This window comes from Lacerta agilis, chromosome 1 (genome assembly GCF_009819535.1).
Source record: "Lacerta agilis isolate rLacAgi1 chromosome 1, rLacAgi1.pri, whole genome shotgun sequence".
Taxonomy (NCBI): domain Eukaryota; kingdom Metazoa; phylum Chordata; class Lepidosauria; order Squamata; family Lacertidae; genus Lacerta; species Lacerta agilis.
Genome location: NC_046312.1, coordinates 28,820,175 through 28,839,104, shown reverse-complemented (window position 1 = coordinate 28,839,104; position 18,930 = coordinate 28,820,175). Strand labels below are relative to the sequence as shown.

General features: G+C 42.7%; 1 protein-coding gene across 6 annotated transcripts in view; it reads left to right on the top strand.

The window, feature by feature from the left end:
* The window catches only part of GPATCH2L (G-patch domain containing 2 like), a 31,364-nt gene extending 13,037 nt beyond the window's left edge, over nt 1–18,327 (top strand). For 2 of the 6 annotated variants that reach the window (XM_033142387.1, XM_033142395.1), the window contains exons 6-8: nt 4,139–4,224; nt 9,730–9,827; nt 16,568–18,327. In XM_033142387.1, coding sequence (XP_032998278.1) covers nt 4,139–4,224; nt 9,730–9,827; nt 16,568–16,641 — 258 coding nt within the window. In that variant the 3' untranslated portion in view covers nt 16,642–18,327. Of the gene's footprint in view, nt 1–987; nt 1,056–1,767; nt 1,808–4,138; nt 4,225–9,729; nt 9,828–16,567 lie in introns of all 6 variants that reach the window. The other 4 variants (XM_033142419.1, XR_004426079.1, XR_004426075.1 and 1 more) reach the window with 4 other exon arrangements.
* The last annotated feature ends 603 nt before the right edge of the window (nt 18,328–18,930 follow it).

Genomic DNA, 18,930 nt, shown 5'->3' with positions numbered 1-18,930 from the left:
CATAATAACTTTAATAGGGATAGTGAATGTATCAAACTTTTAACTTGTTCATGTGAATGTTTGAGATTTTATCTCGGAGTAAAATTTTCTGTTCTTAAATCACTCCTAGCAATTTTCAGACTGAATCCACCTTGTGCTTGAGACATTGACCATACTGGGACTTCTATCTATAAGCTTATTGGACAGTTAGTAGGCTAATATTTTGGCCCTTCTGGATAACTATGTCATAGGAAACACACAGAGAGTGTTAGTTCTATGCAGTGTAGGAAACATGAATTTCCATTACATTTTTCTCTTATCAGCATGAAGGTTAATAATAATCACAATAATCACAATTTATTATTTATATACCACCCATCTAGCTGCGTATCCCCACTGGACGGCTTCCAACAAAATATTAAAAATACATTAAAACATCAGTCATTTGAAACTTCCCTAAACAGGGCTGCCTTCAGATGTTAACTTCTTGATTGTTCAGAGGGTAATGCATTTATTCTCACCCCATGTGAACAAGAATGCACTGTCTTATGAGTGTGTCATGTGTGTCTGTGCTGCCTGATTTTTGGAGGGGGAGTGCCTGAGGCTCATATTCAATGTGATAGCAGCAGACCTGTTTGTTTAAGCCTGAGTCTGCCCCAATCACACATAGAAATGGAGATAGGAGACCTAGTTTTAAGAGCAAATGGGGAACATCAGTGAGAGGAGCCGAGCCTGCCTTTCTGCTGCAGCTTACCTTCCTAAAGTCCCTTTCAGCCAGGTTCTCTTCAGTATCCAGCCCTGACAGTCCAGGTAACATACTATAGGGGATTAGCTGGGGGGGGGGGGTTCAGCTCCCAATACCTGTGTGCCCCTCTTCTCTTAAAATCTGCCTTTCACTGCATCCTTTTAAAAACCCAATTGAGGCAGGGCCAGATTTAAATAAATAGGCCGTCCATTGTCATCTGCCATTGTAGCCTCAGCCCTCCCCCCTGTCACTTTGTGTTTCAGGAGACCATCATGAGTGCTATGGGCACTGAGAGGATGAGCCACATCATTGGTGATTCCTGCCAAAAAGAGTAAGCACCTGAATGCTGCTGACAGGTCTAGAAGTCTGGGGAGGGGAGGGGGAGGCTCATAATACAGAATTTGTCCCTTTTCAACTTGCAGAGAGGATCCTCCCATTTTATTAAAGAAGGGATGATGTGCTTGCCTTTCTGTATCCCTGTTGCATTTCCTACCCTCTTTCCACTGTCCTAAAAAAAGAAAAGGAAAAAAAGGCCAGTGCAATGCTCCTGTCAATGTAATCATCTTCCTCATTCTTGCACTATGTGAATTGGCAAAATGCACAAGAACCCAGCATAGACTAATAAAAGAAACTTCAGTATTAGAAGTACCTGAGCTGCTGGGCTATGATAGCGAGGTTACCCAAGGTAGTCACCAGCTTCTGTTACTAATGAATTCTCTACATTTCTGAATTAGTATATCCTCTTGGACATCACAGATGTGGGTGGGTGGATGAGCATGCCTGAAATTTCCCTTTTATTTATGGAGGTGGTGGTTTCCTTACTCTTGTTAGCTGTTAATTTAAGTCTGGCATCCACTGGATTGAGTTTCTCTCATCCATTGATACCTAGATTAATTCCCCTTGTCTTAAACCTGTCTTTAATGCACCTGTCTTACATGGATGTTTAATCCTCTTCTTTTCTTCTGTGTGCATCTATTTCCCTCCCTTTTTCCAATTCTTTTCTCATGCTTCCTCCAATTTCATCTCTTCTACCACCTCTCTAGTTTCTGGTTGCCGTCAATGGGAATGAGAGATTGCAACCAGGTAAGATAGCTGTACTTTGCTTTTCTTGTATATTCTCACTTGATTTCTCTCTCTAGAAAGAATGAAGTCGTGGCTTCAAATTTCTTCCACGTTTACAGCCTGCGTGCAAGAAGTAAGGCCGAAAGACCTTCCTTTGCTCATACACTGTATGCTGGAAGACCTTACTTCACAATGACTCCTTGTATCAAACAGTGCCCTAGGGCCTAAAAATTTGGCCTTCTCCTACAATTTCCCTCTTTCTAGCTGCCTTTCCCTCTAGCTTTCTGATTGATTATTTAAAGCATTTTTGGGGTGCATTTTTCTATCAGTTCATCTTGAATGACCGATAAAGTGTGGTGGTTAGAGCATCAGACCTGAGAATCCATGGTTCAAATCCTCTCTTGGCCATGAAGCTCAGTTGGTGATTTTTAGACTGAGAAATAGTGACTGACCCAACCTATTTCACAGTGTTATTGTGAGGATGAAATGAGGAGAGGGAGAAACTTGTGCCACCTTGAGCTCATTGAAGGAAAGGTGGGATGTAAATGTAAGAATAAATAAATTATAAATTTTAATGTGATTTTCCAGAACATAGTGTTTTCTCCCTCTGCCCCTTTTAATTGTTCATGATCAATGACAACATTCTCTCCCTGTCTTAAAAAGAAGTCTTACTGCATTTTATAGTTGCTTTAACTTGGTTATTTAGCCATGCTGGTACTTTCTTAGCTGTGCTGGTAAGACAGAGAGAAAGCTCATAATTCCAAGTATATTTAGAAATGGGTTTTCCATGTTCTGATTCCCACTGCTAATAGGGAGAGCCACTGAATATTTACTCTTCAGTTCTCCCAATTGAATTTGCAGCCTCAACTAACTTACACCAGTGTAAAAGGTTAATGGACTAACTCCTGAACTATACAGAGTGGTTGTTAGTTCAGTTACAATTTAATCAATTAGATGAGGTCTTTGCTCCTCTTTTGACAGCAAAAACAAAACAAAACAAAACACCTCTTATAAGCTCAGTGACATACTTCATTATGAACTCATAATCCATCTGAAAGTGAATCTGATTACAGTATGCCCGAAATTTTTCCAACCAGCTTTTCACATTATTTTGAAGTTCCTTGGGTTTTATAGTGAGCATACAGTAACTGGGTAACTTATCTGTTTATATTGTTCAAAATTAAAGTAAGAGGGCATCTGTTTTTAAAGGAAATAGTGCTAAATGGTTTTTTTTGCAGTACACAGTCAATCTAGCAATTTGAATTTCTTTGAGGTTTGGTTGGGAGCAAGTGATTTGAGGCAGTACAGCTGTTTAGAAGGTTGGAATTTGCAGGCTTCCATGGAGATAGTTGATAGGGTAAAAACTGACATCTTGTATTGCTGGCGTGCCTGGCGTGCTCTGGTCCATGGGGTCATGAAGAGTCGGACACGACTCAACGACTGAACAACAACATTGCTGTAGTTTATTGGTGCTTTTCCTTACTATTTATTTAAATTCTCTGTGATTGAAGATTGAACTAATCCAGCTGTTTAGCAGGGCCTTCCTGAGATTACGCTACAACAGATAGGTTGATGTGGAGTTGCATGTTAAAATCTTCTAATGCACACGGGAGGAAGCCATTGAGGTCAGCTGTATCATTGATGTGTTAGTTTTGCACATTCAGGAAGAATGTGTGTTAGCATCCAACTGTTTAATTCACTCCATGTATTCCAGAAGGACTGTATCATATGTTCAGTTAATGTTTGAATGGTGTTTAGTTTTTTTTTAAGAACCTCAAGTGCTGCACCCTTGCCTTTTAGAAGAAAATATTTCTCGTTGTGGTAAATTTTTTGTTGTTCTTTTTCTGAAGAAATAAATGCAATATGCTGTGATCATTGGTACTGGTGAAGCTCACATCAATTGCTCACATCTCTGTAAAGAACAATTTGATTCTGCAGTTGAGTTTTGCAAATGATTTTCTTATGATGCTAAAGTGGCATCTATGCTGGTGGTTCTCAAGTTGACTATGATCAAAGAAACATCTTGCAATGAAGGTGGATGTCTATCTCCTTTGTACGCTGCTCTATACAAATGAAAACAAACTTAATTTTCCTACTTACTTGGGGGTGGAGAAAGGTGTTGCCTTCTCAACGGGCTGGCACTGCATGAGTAGATAGGTGTGTTCGAAGTGCAGTTGGTTTTCTTCTTCAGATGAGTGAGTAGTGTAGCCTGGGGTAAGAAATTGGCCTGCTGCTACATATGGAATGTAAGACTCCAGATAATGTGAGAGACTGGGTAAGGGTAGTTCAGCTGTCTGTATTCAGTTAACGTTACTTCACATGTTGTTAACCAATTCTCTCTTGTCTTTCCAGTTCAATCCACTATCTCCTCTCTATTCTTTGGATGTTCTTGCTGATGCTTCCCACCGAAGATGCTCACCAGCACACTGCACAGCCAGGTAACCATCACCTTCTGCTTTCCTTGTGAGCAATGGTATGGTATCTGTTGGTTTGTGGAGTATGCATGTCAGAAACAAATTGCATAGATGACTTCCTTTTCTACTTCTTTGGGTTAAAACATTTTTATCCTGCTTTTCCTCAAGAGTCCAAGGCAGCAAACTAAATGAGAGATTTACAACAACTACAGAACTGCGCTGCAGCATAAAGCAAATACCATTAAAAATACCCATTAAAATGATAATACTCTGCTGGTTTCTGTATTGAATTTGAATTGATTTTATGTATATGTTGTTAGTGTTACATGTGAACTGGGCCAATGAATTTGGATGACTGATACCTGAAAAAGGAGCAGACTTTGTGTTGTGCATTCGAAAGCTCACTATAATAGCGAGGGAATAATTGAATAGGGAGGTTAAAGAAATTTTAAATGTGAGGAATGGCTCTATCCATTATTCAATTTAGCCTGGGAGTCTGAAGAAAATGCTAACTAAAAGCAGAAAATGTAAAAATCCAAAATAGCCACTTCAAATTATTGTCATGGGAGCAGACAACATATATTATATGAAGGATGTTTTATTATTTAATCTGGTGCCTCAGTGAGGGATATGTGAGATTAGGAAGAAATTTTCATTTGAGATCTTTGAAGTTTTCACTCTTGTTCTATAGTTCTGGCAGAATGCCATGACTGGTGATGAAATGTTAAGTGGAGTGGACTTGTGCTAGAGGGTCAAAAAGGTTTCATTTGTATTGCTAAAATGGAAAGATTCAGTATTATTTAACAACCCAGACTTGGGTTGGCAAATTCTACTGTAATATGTAGCTTGTCTTGTCCTTTTTGAGCCATTTGTAATGTTTATTAAACCTATTGCTTCAGTACCTTGTTCACTTTTTTGTCATTTGGCACACATACTCTGTAGAGGTATGTGGTTGGAAGTACCTTACATTATGGCAGGAACTTGCTTAGGTAACCTTAATGTTCTCTGCAGCTCTTATTCTGTTATGATGATGAAAGCCAGTAGCTTAAACTTGGATGAGCCTTGAGCTCGGCTTGTAAATAGCTACTTGTCAGGTTTCTGGTAGTGAATTTAATTTGATTCCAAGTGATGTTTTTAAGCTTTAGGTCAGGCATAGGCAAATGTGGCCCTCCAGATGTTTTGGGACTACAGCTCCTATCATCCCTGACCACTGGTCCTGTTAGCTAGGGGTGATGGGATTTGTAGTCCCAAAATATCTGGAGGGCCGAGTTTGCCTATGCCTGCTTTAGGTCTTACTTTGTATATCTGTTAATGGACATCTATGTATATATGCAGTTAGGTGAGCAAGTAAACATGTTTTGGGGCTTGTAACTTATGAGTGGGCCCTGCTAATGGGTGGGAATCAATTAATTAGTCCCATCAGTGGAGGACCTCCATAAGGAACTCCACTTTCCAAAATTGGCTTGTGATGGGCAGTCATTCTGGAGAACTCCTGGAATAGCATTCAGGGGAAGGAGTGGGGGAATTGTTCCATCAGGCAAGCTGAAGTGACAGCTGATTAGCTTAGCGCAAGGTGAATTCCTCCCATAATTTCCAAGCTTATTGAGGCTGTATTACTTAAGAGATATAATATTCTGGCATGTAGCAGAAAGAAAAGCATCCTTCAAAAAGTGCAGCACCTTGGGCCATAGTTGCCCATACTAGCTTTATGCCATGTAAATTATTTCCCTACTGCTCAAACTGCCAGTTCTTATAAGCACTGTCTGCCTCCGGAAAGCCTTTCACAAATGTATTATGCAATTGGAAGCACTGTTATCAGGCAAATTCTGTTTTTTTCACCTGTCTGCCTTAACCTATGTTTTCTTTACCTCCCTAGTGGTTTCTGGTGAAATTCATCTAGGGAGCATAGTCACTGTCTTGTACCATTGCTTCATTTAAACAGAGCCGCCAGCCAGATTGCTGAGTGTAGAGCCATGGGTGTGCAAGGAGCGGCTTTTTGGTGTCAAGGAGAAGGCTCTGCATGGAGGGTTCCTTGGAAGATGCAGTTAAAAGGCTGTATAAATTGTAGTATACCAAGACTTTCTTTTTAGCTGTCTGTCTGTGATGTGGTGAGACTTCTCTCAAAGTGTCAGAAGCAGCACTGGGAATTCCACACCCATCATTAGAAGTGGTGTGGGAGGGGGGCGGGTTTGGTGACTCTGTTATCATTAGTAGTATAATTTTATTTTGCAAAGCGACGAGAGCCCCCCCCCCCCACCTGCTTTCCCTCCTTTTTTGCCATCCTCCTTGGGGATAGTGGTGTATTAATTTGCTGTATTGCCTCCTGGCTGTTCCCAGGCTGTTTTGATTCTTCATCATGGAATTTTAATGGCCTGCCGCTTCTTGGGAGGCATGTGAGAGAGTGCATCTCAGGGACCACTTTCCTTCTTATCACATGCCTGTAATTGCAGCTCTTTAAGAGCACAAAGAATTTACTAACCACGCGATGTCTGTTGTAGCTTCTGTTTGAGAATGCACTTTTTAAAAGTGGAAAGCATGAAGAAGTTGGTATTGAGAATATGCTCCTCAGTGCCTATGTGAACTGCATTGAGGTAGCAGGTTGAACTTACTGCTTTCCATGTATCTAGGTGGCGGAATAAAGGTTCCCTGTCTTCACTTTCCTTGGAAATGCTTAGAGCAGGAAGCTTTTTAAGGGAAGTTTCTGGGGGCCACATTCCAGTGGTACATGGGGCAGAAGCAGAAGTGCACATTAGCTATATATTGCCCATGCAAAAGTTGGAAGTTACAATTCTCCATCCAGGCAAGCAGAAGGCATTGCCAGAGGTCAAAGACATCTCAGCCAGGCAAAAGCACAGAGCATGGCCAGTGATGTCAGGAGAGTCCCAAGGGTCAGTTAGATGACTGGAGAGGCGTCACATTGGGCACCTGGGCTTGAGCTTCTTCATTCCTGGCTTAGGGCATTCATTGGCTTAGTGGTTGGCTTGTTGGCCATTTGGTATGGTATGGTATGGTATTTCTCAGTATAGCTCAAGATTTCCTAAGCAGAGCCAAGCCTCCTGTCCCAATTCTTTCCACTGGTTAAGACCAGGTCTTATTAAGAGTCTGGTTTCAGTATGAGGTCTGCCAAGTCCAAGTTAAGACTGGATTAATATGTGGCCCACGTCACCAGAGGAAATATAACCCATGAAGCAGAGCTCATAGTTGTGGTGGCCACAGATGAAAATCTCACTGCAGCATGATATACCATCAACCTACATTATGAAACCCACATTCAGAGTTGCATACAGTGGTAATGCATTAGGTGCCTTTCTGAACCCTTGGAAAACATTTTTCTCATCCTGGGTCACCATCTTTCTGGTTGTCGTTCAGTCGTGTCCGACTCTTCGTGACCCCATGAACCAGAGCATGCCAGGCACACCCATCTTTCACTGCCTCCCGTAGTTTGGCCAAACTCATGCTAGTCGCTTGGAGAACACTGTCCAACCATCTCATCCTCTGTTGTCCCCTTCTTCTTGTGCCCTCCATCTTTCCCAACATCAGGGTCTTTTCTAGGGAGTCTTCTTTTCTCATGAGGTGGCCAAAGTACTGGAACCTCAACTTCAGGACCTGTCCTTCCAGTGAGCACTCAGGGCTGATTTCTTTAAGGATGGATAAGTTTGATCTTTTTGCAGTCCATGGGACTCTCAAGAGTCTCCTCCAGCACCATAATTCAAAAGCATCAATTCTTTGGCGATCAGTCTTCTTTATGGTCCAGCTCTCACTTCCATACATTACTACTGGGAAAACCATAGCTTTAACTATACGGACCTTTGTTGGCAAGGTGATTCTCTGCTTTTTAAGATGCTGTCTAGGTTTCTGGTATGTGATTGTAAATGTAGTTTAAGGAGGGACACCAACTGGACAACCAAACCATCTCTTTATCTGTGTCTGCTGTGCTGTCAAATGCAGGTGCTGCATCATCATAGGTAGCTCCATATTGGGAGTGTGTGTGTGTGTGTGCGTGTGTATTAATCACTGACTTTGGTGCTAGTGGCCAGCATAATGTAAAAGAAATACAGAGACCTCTGTTAAAAGTTGCCCATGAATAATGTGAACACGTGTGGCAATGGTTCCATGTTGTTGTTTTGTTAAAAGCACATTTGATGCTGACTGTTGGAGAAGAGGGTGGAGATAATCTCCCTAGGGCTACATTTTGGATAGGCCAGTCTGGTTGCCAGTCTCGCTAGTACATGTGTAGGGAATTTTTTGAATGAATTGCTTATCATTTGTTACCAGGACACTTTTCTGTGCTGTGCAATGGGTTAATCCTTGCATGCAAAGATGTTGTGTTCACTGGATGGGATGAGCAACTTGTAGTGATTTCTACCTATGATGTGCAGATCAGAATTGGGTGCCCAGCTGGCTGGTGGTGTTTCAAAGAGGAGAAGGACCTCTGTTCTCACTATTAATTTTGACCTTTGAAGGCATCAGAAATAGCCCCAGGTGGTACCTCAAGGCTTAGAAAAAGCACCTTTTATGCATCTGGTATTTGCAGTGGAAACTGTAAGTACAACTGCAAAAGCTGAGCTGAATACTGTCACAGTAGCAATACCCTTGATAGGAAGTGTGTTCTACTGAATGTTTCCTTCTGCATGAGGATAGCTGAACTAATTTTCAAGGCGAACAGTTAATAAGCACATTTCCTTCCTTGCATTGGTACAATCCATATATTTTGCTTTCTAAAATGGGGAAATTGAAGAGTCTTCAACTGTATTATCAGTTTGAGGGTCTACAGAGAAGGCCTGAAAATTGAGATTCTTAGAAAACTATTAGATATTATAATCGATAATCGATATTATATGTATAATTTAGATATTATAATAAAGGACTATATTATTCAAATGAAACTCTTTTCTGTTCTAAAGGGAATGCTTTGTATGGCTGTCTCTCAGAAGGTCAATTGCAATTAAACATAAATTTCAAGAAAGTTGCTTGTTTAATGTACAGTAATACCTCTGCAAACATCCACCCCATCGACGGGTTACTTCTGGGTTTGCCACTCGCGCGTGTGCAGCACTAAATTGCGCTTTGCGCATGCGCAGAGTGGCACTTTGTCAAGTGTTCCTTTCGTGGAACGAATCCTGGACTCAAAACAAGGTACCACTGTAGAGGGTTCCTTGAGATGCCTAGTTCCATTATGCATAGGGGAAAACAAGGCTCACTTTTCTCAGGGAGTGGAGGAAGCTCTATTGCCAGCCTAAATATGATGATTCTAGTGTTCTAACCTAATGCTTATTAGACAAGAGAGTAAAACTTGACCTGCAGTTGGAAGTTTCCACCTCTGCAGATCAACCTTAAGATCTGCGTATGGTGTCCTGCTTTATGTGCCTTCTAGTGAAATCAGTTAGGTTGGTGAGTGCATGAAACAAGGCCTTCTTGGTGGTGGCCCTGCAATTGGTACTTAAAAATAAATAATAAATAAAGGGACAGTCAAGATGGTGTCTGTTGCCTTAATTTTTTAATCATTATACTTTATTTCTTCCTTTTTAGGCAGACTAACATACATCTCGGACCCCCATGTTCAAGGGACATAAAGAGGAAGAGGAAACCTGTATTGGCAACAGCCTCCCTTTCCAGCCCAACTTCAGGTAAATTGGCTAAACCTCAGTATAAATGGTTAATGATTTAGGGGGCTACTGTTTTGAAGGAGCAGGAAAACATCTGAATTTTAAGAAAGATGTGCCCCTTCAGCTGTTCCCTTGTGAGATACGGAGGCTTCCTACGGCAGGGTTGTATCACTTGCATTGCACAAATGCCACATTTAGTATTGGATGCAGAAAGTTCATTTTCTACTCCTTGTGACTGTGGCAGTCAGTTGGGAAATGCCTGGATAATGCCTGGTGAATAATCAAAAGGCAGCTTTTTTGCAGTTTGCTTGCTGTTAAAAAGTTCAGTAAAAAATATTTAGAAAATAATAAGCAAAAGGCAGTGAGGGCACTCAGCTCCTGATGGCCAGGAATAAGGCTTAATAATATTTCCTTGCTTTTCTGCCTTCTGTCACTAGCAGGGGCAGAATTGGTCATGCAACCAAGTATGTGCACATTAATTTAGCTCATGTAATTTAGTTTGCAGAACTTGGCCTTCCTTTGCACAGTATTTGGTTTACATTAACATCACTTAAAAAAAAAAGCACAGAGTTTACCCCAGCCTTTTCCAACCTAGTGACCTGCGGTTGTGCTGCCTAAAGTTGATGGGAATTGTAGTCCAAACTATCTGGAGGCCAGCAGTCTGGTTGACACAGTCCAACTACTAGTAGTGAAGTGTTTGGAAAGCTTAAAGGAAATAGGACATGGATGTTGGCTTCTCCCTTGTGCCAGTCTCTTGGCACTTTGCCTAAAGAGCATCTTACTCATTGAGAGAAACTTGTTTTGTGCTTTGAGAGCTTGCCAGGTCACTTAGACTGGAGTATTTTCTTAAAGCAGAAGAAACAACATTGCTGGATGAGAGAGGAGTATGCTGGTATCCCAAGAAAATGTAGGTTATTGGATTGAAGGTCACCCATATATCATCATCATCATCAGTATACCACCCTTCATCCAAAGATCACAGGGCTGTTCACAACTTAAAAATACAAAATGAGAACACAAAATACATAATAAAACAAAATGCAGGTGCAATAAAACAAACCAATAACTCCCCTATCCCTAAACACATAGAATATTCCATAGAATATACATCAGCTAAAGGCCTGGAAATATTTTCGCCTGGTCCCTAAAGAAAAAGCATTAATTTTAACAAAAAAAAGAAAAAGAAAAAGTGAACTCCCATTGAGTAGCAAATGCTTGGACAGAGTGAGGTAGCAATTAATCCACTAATAAGGAAGACGGCATAAAAGGTTCCATAGAACCATTTCCTTGGTTTGCCAGCACTGGTGCCTTCTTCATTGCCAATCTTAAATGTTTTGTTTCCCTATCTCTTGCCCCTTTATGTTTCCAGTCTCTACATAGCTTTGTGTGTGTTCTGTTCAGGCATGCTTCCTCCACTCTAAATGCATATGCAGGCAGATCTACAACCCTTGTACTACTCCTACAGGCTCTATTAACAAAATAAAATGTTGGTGTGGGTGGTAGTAGTAATCTTGCAATGCGTATCTACCATAGGGCTGGCCCTACAATTAACTACAATGAGGTGACTGCCTCAGGCAGCAGATAATGCAGGTGTGTATGTAGAGAGGCAATGAACTGTTGAAACACAGAGCTGCATGTGCACCTTGTGGCCTGATAAGCAGAATGTCTGCTCATGGATCTCTGCATAGGTGGATGTGCACACAGTTCTTAAAGAATAGCAAAGAGGAGGAGCAGTCAGTGAGGCGGTCAGTGGAATGAGAAGAGTATTGATAAACATTTGTCCATAGCAGTTGTCTCAGGAAGGTTTTATGGATCCTGTCTTGCACTAAGAAACACAAAGTGCAGTGATAGTTGGAATAAATGCAGGATTAGATAGCGACTACTCAGTTACTATCTGCTGTATTTCTCGGAACAAATTATGTACAAATTATCTGGAGCAGACAACTATTACAATATTAAATATTCCTTCTGTGTTATGGTTCCTTTTTGTGAAAATTCATTCTCTCTGAGAAGGCAAAAAAGGCAGCCCCTGGTGTGCTCTAATGCTATCTGTCTCAATTTCTCTAGCAACTTTTTTACTTTCCCAGGTTTCTTTTAATATAGGGATCCTTAAATTTTATATGGAATTACTAGCCAGCCATATATTGTGAAGTTCACTGTGTGTGCTAGAGAACTCTGAATTTGTGTTGCGTGTTGTGCTGAGCTTTGTAGCAGGCAGAAGCACTGCAAACTGATTTTGTCTGTTCCAAAGCTCAGCACAGCCAAACCCCTGTGCGCCAGCATCAGGGTAGGTAGTGATAAGAAGGGACCACACTGAGGGCCGAAGACAGGCACGGGCAAACTCGGCCCTCCAGATGTTTTGGGACTACAGCTCTCATCACCCCTAGCTAACAGGACCAGTGGTCAGGGATTATGGGAATTGTAGTCCCAAAACATCTGGAGGGCTGAGTTTGCCTGTGCCTGACCAAAGACATGGCCTCAGGGAAGCTGGCAAGTGGCTTGAATTTTTTTCAGTCCCAAGGACGTACAAAGTATGAACAATACACTGTTATCATAAGACAAAACAATTTGAAACCAGGTTTGTGCACTGGATGCAACTGGATCCTGAACTGAATTAGATCGATTTGGGGCTAGATTGGGATTTAGCTAGATTGGGTTGAGGCATCGCTGGATCACCCCAGGTCAGCTCAGATCCACCCAGAGCAATCCAGGGCTTTCAGAAGGAGGACATTGTCGCAGTGTATGGTAGAGAGAAAGATATGTAGGCTGCCTGTGTTTATCTCTTCCCCCCAGCCAGCATGGTTAATGGTCGCATACGATGGGAGTCTGAGCCCAAGAGTGTGTGGAGGATCACAGATTGGCCACCTCTATTTACAGTCAGCTGAGCTAGAAATGGCCCTCTCCTTTATTAGAAAAGAATGTGAGGGGAGAGAAGAGAGCCAGTATTCCAAGGAAGCAAGATAGTTTTCTGTGTTTTTTTGTATGATACATGGGGTATGCACATCTCTGGCCAAAGGATTCTTCTCCCCCTGGCATGCTTTCAATCAGCACCAACTTGGACATTTCCTCTCTGACTAGCTTGTTGGACTCAATTTTCTTTCACTGTAGATCTAGCTTCACGTGCCGACTTTTTGTGTTGGCAGTGAAAGATTGGTGTGAGTCACCATTCAGGCACAGGCCTGAGAACGAGGGGGGTTGTACAAACAAGGACGCCCCATTTGGACTAGACAGTGCCTCCAAAACAGATCTCTGGCTGAGCCCAACAGCTCTCATCTCACTTGTTGACCAGGTCCTGCTTCAGTGAACTCCCTTTATGCAACCCGTGTGCCCCAGAGAGGTGAAGGACACAGCCTGAGCTGGCTCCATCAGTCAGCAGAACAAATGGGCTTGCTCTGCCTAACATCGGGCCATCTCGGATTCCACCTCTTTTATAGAGATGAGTGATGAAGAGAGGCTCGTTCCGCTTTGCCGCTGTATTAATACACATCAGGGGCCAGCTCCCGGCACTAAATCACGCTACTGCATACATCTGTTATCGGACTCCTCACCACCGTGATGAACAAGACTGCAGATAGAGGCTTCCTCATGTCATTCTTTATAGGATTTTCCTAAAAGAATAAATAGCTCAAATCTCTGCCAACACTCTCCCCTGTCATTGTGATGAATTTAGCTTCTTTCTTAAACATGCAGCAACAAATCTTCCTTTGTCGTAGACCCCTCCCCCTCCCCACCTACAGAAAGTTTTGTTGAATTTGACTGAATTTAGATGATGATAGTCAGGCCACTTAAGATGCATCCAGTGGTGGCAATGGAAGCTGCAATCTGGAGGGTTGTTTTTTCTTTTAACCTAATATATATTTAATGATACCCGTACAAGGTCATGCCCTTGTAAGTACTCTGGGTGAATCTGGAACTACAATTCCTTGGCAGTCCCTAAGAAACGGTTCACACATGAGAACCCTATGTGACCACCTCACGCTTCTAGAGCAGCTGCCATCCCTAAAAATGGGGTTATTATATATACCACTGTTGCCACTCTACCATGGAGACCCTAAGTCACACTTGCACAAGGGCTTTTGCAGTTCCACATGAACCTGGGGCAGTTGTGTGTATGGGTCAGACGCCACAAATAGTCCTCAACTGAAAGTATGGTAACTTCTCCCTACTCTATTGCTGGGCAGTGGCTGAGGCCTAGGATATTATGCAGGCTTAATAGAATTTGATTCTTAACTAGACTTGGAGACCACACCGCCCCCTCAAAATACCTCCCAAATCTACCTGAGAAACAGTTTTATGTTCCCTTGTTTTAGGCATGACTCATAGCCTCACAGTTCCCCTTACCTTTTAAGAATGTGAGCAGCATTTCGGCCCTCTTACAGATGGGCTTGCATTTGCTCATGGTCCAGCTGTCTTCAAGGAGGAGGTGGTTTCATTAGTGGCCTTTTAGGCAACATATTCTTGCTCAATTTATTTCAGTCACTTCAGTGGGACGAATAATAATAATAATAATAATAATATTTATTATTTGTACCCCGCCCATCTGGCTGGATTTCCCCAGCCACTCTGGGCGGCTTCCAACAGAAACCAAATACAACAATATCAAACATTAAAAACTTCCCTAAAAAGGGCTGCCTTCAGGTTTTTTCTGAATGTCAGGTAGTTGTTTATTTCCCTGACCTGTGATGGGAGGGCGTTCCACAGGGCGGGCGCCACTACCGAGAAGGCCCTCTGCCTGGTTCCCTGTAGTTTTGCTTCTCGCAGTGAGGGAACAGACAGAAGGCCCTCGGCGCTGGATCTCAGTGTCCGGGCTGAATGATGGGGGTGGAGACGCTCCTTCAGGTATACAGGACCGAGGCCGTTTAGGGCTTTAAAGGTCAGCACCAACACTTTGAATTGTGCTCGGAAACGTACTGGGAGCCAATGCAGATCTCTCAGGACCGGTGTTATGTGGTCTCGGCGGCCACTCCCAGTCACCAGTCTAGCTGCCGCATTTTGGATTAATTGCAGTTTCCGGGTCACCTTCAAAGGCAGCCCCACATAGAGCGCATTGCAGTAGTCCAAGCGGGAGATAACCAGAGCATGCACCACTTTGGTGAGACAGTCCGCGGGCAGGTAGGGTCTCAGCCTGCGTACCAGGTGGAGCTGGTAGACAGCTGCCCTGGATACAGAATTAACCTGCGCTTCCATGGACAGCTGTGAGTCCAAAATGACTCCCAGGCTGCGCACCTGGTCCTTCAGGGGCACAGTTACCCCATTCAGGACCAGGGAATCCTCCACACCTGCCCTCCTCCTGTCCCCCAAGAACAGTACTTCTGTCTTGTCAGGATTCAACCTCAATCTGTTAGCCGCCATCCATCCTCCAACCGCCTCCAGGCACTCACACAGGACCTTCACGGCCTTCACTGGTTCTGATTTGAAAGAGAGGTAGAGCTGGGTATCATCCGCATACTGATGAACACCCAGCCCAAACCCCCTGATGATCTCTCCCAGCGGCTTCATATAGATATTAAAAAGCATGGGGGAGAGGACAGAACCCTGAGGCACCCCACAAGTGAGAGCCCAGGGGTCTGAACACTCATCCCCCACCACCACTTTCTGAACACGGCCCAGGAGGAAGGAGCGGAACCGCTGTATAACAGTGCCTCCAGCTCCCAATAAAAGCATTGCTAGTTTTCTTTCCACTTGCAGCATGGGTAGACACTGCAAGGTGTGCTCAAGCTGCTTCAGTGACAATTGAGTGAACTTCTTCAGTTCTCTTTTGTGCAAGGCTGATTTCTCTTTTAGCAGGAGAGTTTGGCTGCATTTCTCACAAGTTTAAAATGGTGCTTAGACAGGTCCCCACCTTTATCCCTAAAGTTGTTGCTTCACTTTTTCCACAAGGAAAATGCGTTATTTCTTTCTGCCGACTGCATATTTGTGGCAGATCATGTATTCTTTGAAACATGGGCCTTTAGAAGCAGAATAAAGAATCGAAAGCAAGCAGGCAGGTGCAAATTTGTCCAAGCCTGATCACAGAATTTTGGCTGTTTGGGCAGAGAATTCAAATTTCCATTTGATGCAGAATAAACACAACCTTGGGTATATTAAACACAGAACAGGGACTATTTATTTGGTCAGGTCACTTCCACAGCTAAGAGCAGAGGTGAGTATCTGGATGTTGCTGGACTACAATTCCCATCATCCCCAACCAATGGCTATGCTGACCGGGACTCATGTGAGCTGTAGTCCAACAACATCAGGAGAGCCATGGGTTCTCCATTCCTGGGTTAGAGCAAAAGAAAGCCTTAACTGCTGGGAGCTCTCTGGTGCTGAAACCAGGAATGGTTTTCAGAATCTCTGGAGTTATCCATATCATGCTTTAAATTGGCACTGTTCTCCCTTTCTGCTCACCCCTATGGCACCCTGCAGTCTGCATAAAGAGGAGGGTGCATTGATGATGTTTTTGTGTTTTTATTGTGCCTGACTGCCCCTTCCCTCCTCAGCAACACACTGGCTATGAGCAGGGCATTTATTGGCAGAGGGTGTGGCTTTCTACATAGCATTTTGAAACCCAAATAATGAACAATGCTTGGAATCTACGTAGTATTCTAGTTTTTTTAGAGCCCTATAAACCTGGCTGAAAGTAAACGAATAGGATAGGCAATCATGGCAGTGGAAGCATGCGGTGGGGCTTGGTACCTAACATTTGATGTGCAAATTGTACCTTGCTTTGATGTTACTGTTCATTGTATTTCTCTTTCTTTTTTATTATGATGTTCCGGCAGCTTTATCCATCCACATAGATACTTCAGACCCAGGCCCGCCTGTGCCACACTCCCAGAGGCACCAGAACTGACTGAACAGGCAGAAGCCATTCATCAGAGACAAGCTACATCGCTACTACCCCAGGCAGCTTTTTAAGAAAATGCCACAGGAGATGGTCCTTGACTGCACTAGATGGAGGCAGCTCTTCCTTTGTCAACTAGTTGGGCTTTTTAATATGTTGGACTTTGGAGTACGTCAGAATTTTCCTTCTGGCAATAGCTATCTCTTCAGTGTTAGCATGTGACACACAACTCTGTCAGCATGATATGTTTACCCCACTCATCCTGCAAATCATGTTTGTAAATCTATATAAAAATGCATAATCATTGTTGGGGGTTTCCATATTTCCAGTGTTCCTGCTATTGCTATGCAAGTATTTGTCGCACACTCTCATTTCTAGCCCTAGAAGCTGCTTGGTGGCATATGCAAAATTGTATTTGGTTATTGCAGGTGCCTGTCTTTGTTGCAAAGCTCTTCATTTCTCAGACACATCTCAGTTGTTAGCAGAGTCCTGTGTTTAATAGAAGAAATTCTATTTGCAGTTCTTTGGGGAAACTGAGCCTGTGTATTTTGTAAGCATAAGACCTGAAGAGAAGCCAGCAGTGATCCCTGAGCTAGAGTGGACGTTAACAGAGGATAAACAGTTTTATCTGAACTGGGTGACTTGAATTTTATATTGGGAACATTTCCAAAAGGTTCGTGTTGGTCAGTATTTTGAGGTTTGCCCCCGCCCCTTTAATATAGCATTATTGTTTCAGTTTTTCCTCCTGTATCACTGGGGTATCCTAGTATTGCTTTTAAACTATGGTTCCTTCCTTGCGATCCTCTTTCCTGTGTATCCTACTGCATGAGCCAGTGGAACCATAAATGCAAAAATGGGACTGTCATGTCAGGAAGCTTTCCAATATATAACCTTAAAGCGAATGACAATGAAATGGACTCTACCAACAGTAGCTTTTTCTGTTTTGGAAACTATTATAAGAATCATTTGAGACAGTAACTTGAACTCCATAAGTTGCTATGAGAATAGCCTTTTAGATGTGTGGTTTCAAAATAGCCTTTGTGGATGACAACCACTTGCTCTGTTGTCTTCAAGCTGGGATGTTTCCTGCAGTATAAAAAAGGAATCTCCCTTTTTGGCAGTATGTCCTCAGAAGCGCATACTGTGTTTTATTCTACATTTCCTGATTACAGTGTACTCACTATGGTGTAGGTGTGTTATATAGTAGAGAGTGGTGCCTTCTCCCAACAACTCCCTCATTGCTATCCTTTACCCAATATATGTGAACGAGGCTGCAAAATAGTCCCAATTCCTAGGTGCCAGCATCAAAATGAGAAGTCCGGATAACCATGTTATTTTTCTAGCACTATTTACATTAGAGCACATCATCATCCTTCTTCGATTATTGTCTGGATCCTCCCTTGTGGGGTTGTTTTCTCAAGATGTGCCTCGGTGTGTGTGCGCAGAGTCAACTATTATATTTTTGATTGGATCCTGTTGGCTTGAACGTATAAGGAGAGGGTGATTTATGCTTGCAGACTTTCTGTAGGCATTAGGTTGGCCTCTGGAAATGCTGGTCTAGATAGGCCTTTGGTCTGATCCAGCTGGAATCGGGCTTGCTTCTGTGTGTACAGAACCTCTCATGAGAAGCAAATCAGTGTTGTTTCGATGTAGATGAAGGGTTAGCATGTTTCACTTATTTTTGCCTTACAACTCGTAAAACAGAAAGTGTGATACAGGCACCAAAAAATGTTCTTGCTGTACAAAAATGATAGCCCAGGAGAGCATTTCTGGTTGTGTTAATGAATTTGGTATGGGTTTATCAAATAATTCAGAGCAGCTCACGCATGCCTTACTAGAAGAGTCACGTTAGTGATGCCTTGCCTGTGTCTGAGGCATTTGCACCAACCATGTATCCCATACACAAGCTCTGATCTTCAAATGCTCGGAGTCCTAAATGTTCCAAATACTCTGAAATTGACTGAGCAAAGGATCCTTTTAATCCTGTGTGAAGAATACACAAGACAAGGATTTATTTGAATGGATCGGTGAAGTCTTGAGAGACCTTGGAGAGCACCACCATTATCAGTACATTGCATCTGCGTTACTCATGTTACTGTCTCCTGTGCAAACTCCCATGTAAATGAATGGGAGCTACCACCTTGTTTTTTGTAGCATATCAGACACACCTATGTTGCACAATAGGCATGATTAGCCTGTGTCCCAAATATCTTGTAAAGCTTTTTCTGTGTCTAGAGTACGGAATCAGTAGTTGTTGGAGCACAGGTTAAGGTGGGGTTCAGATGAAAATATTCAGTA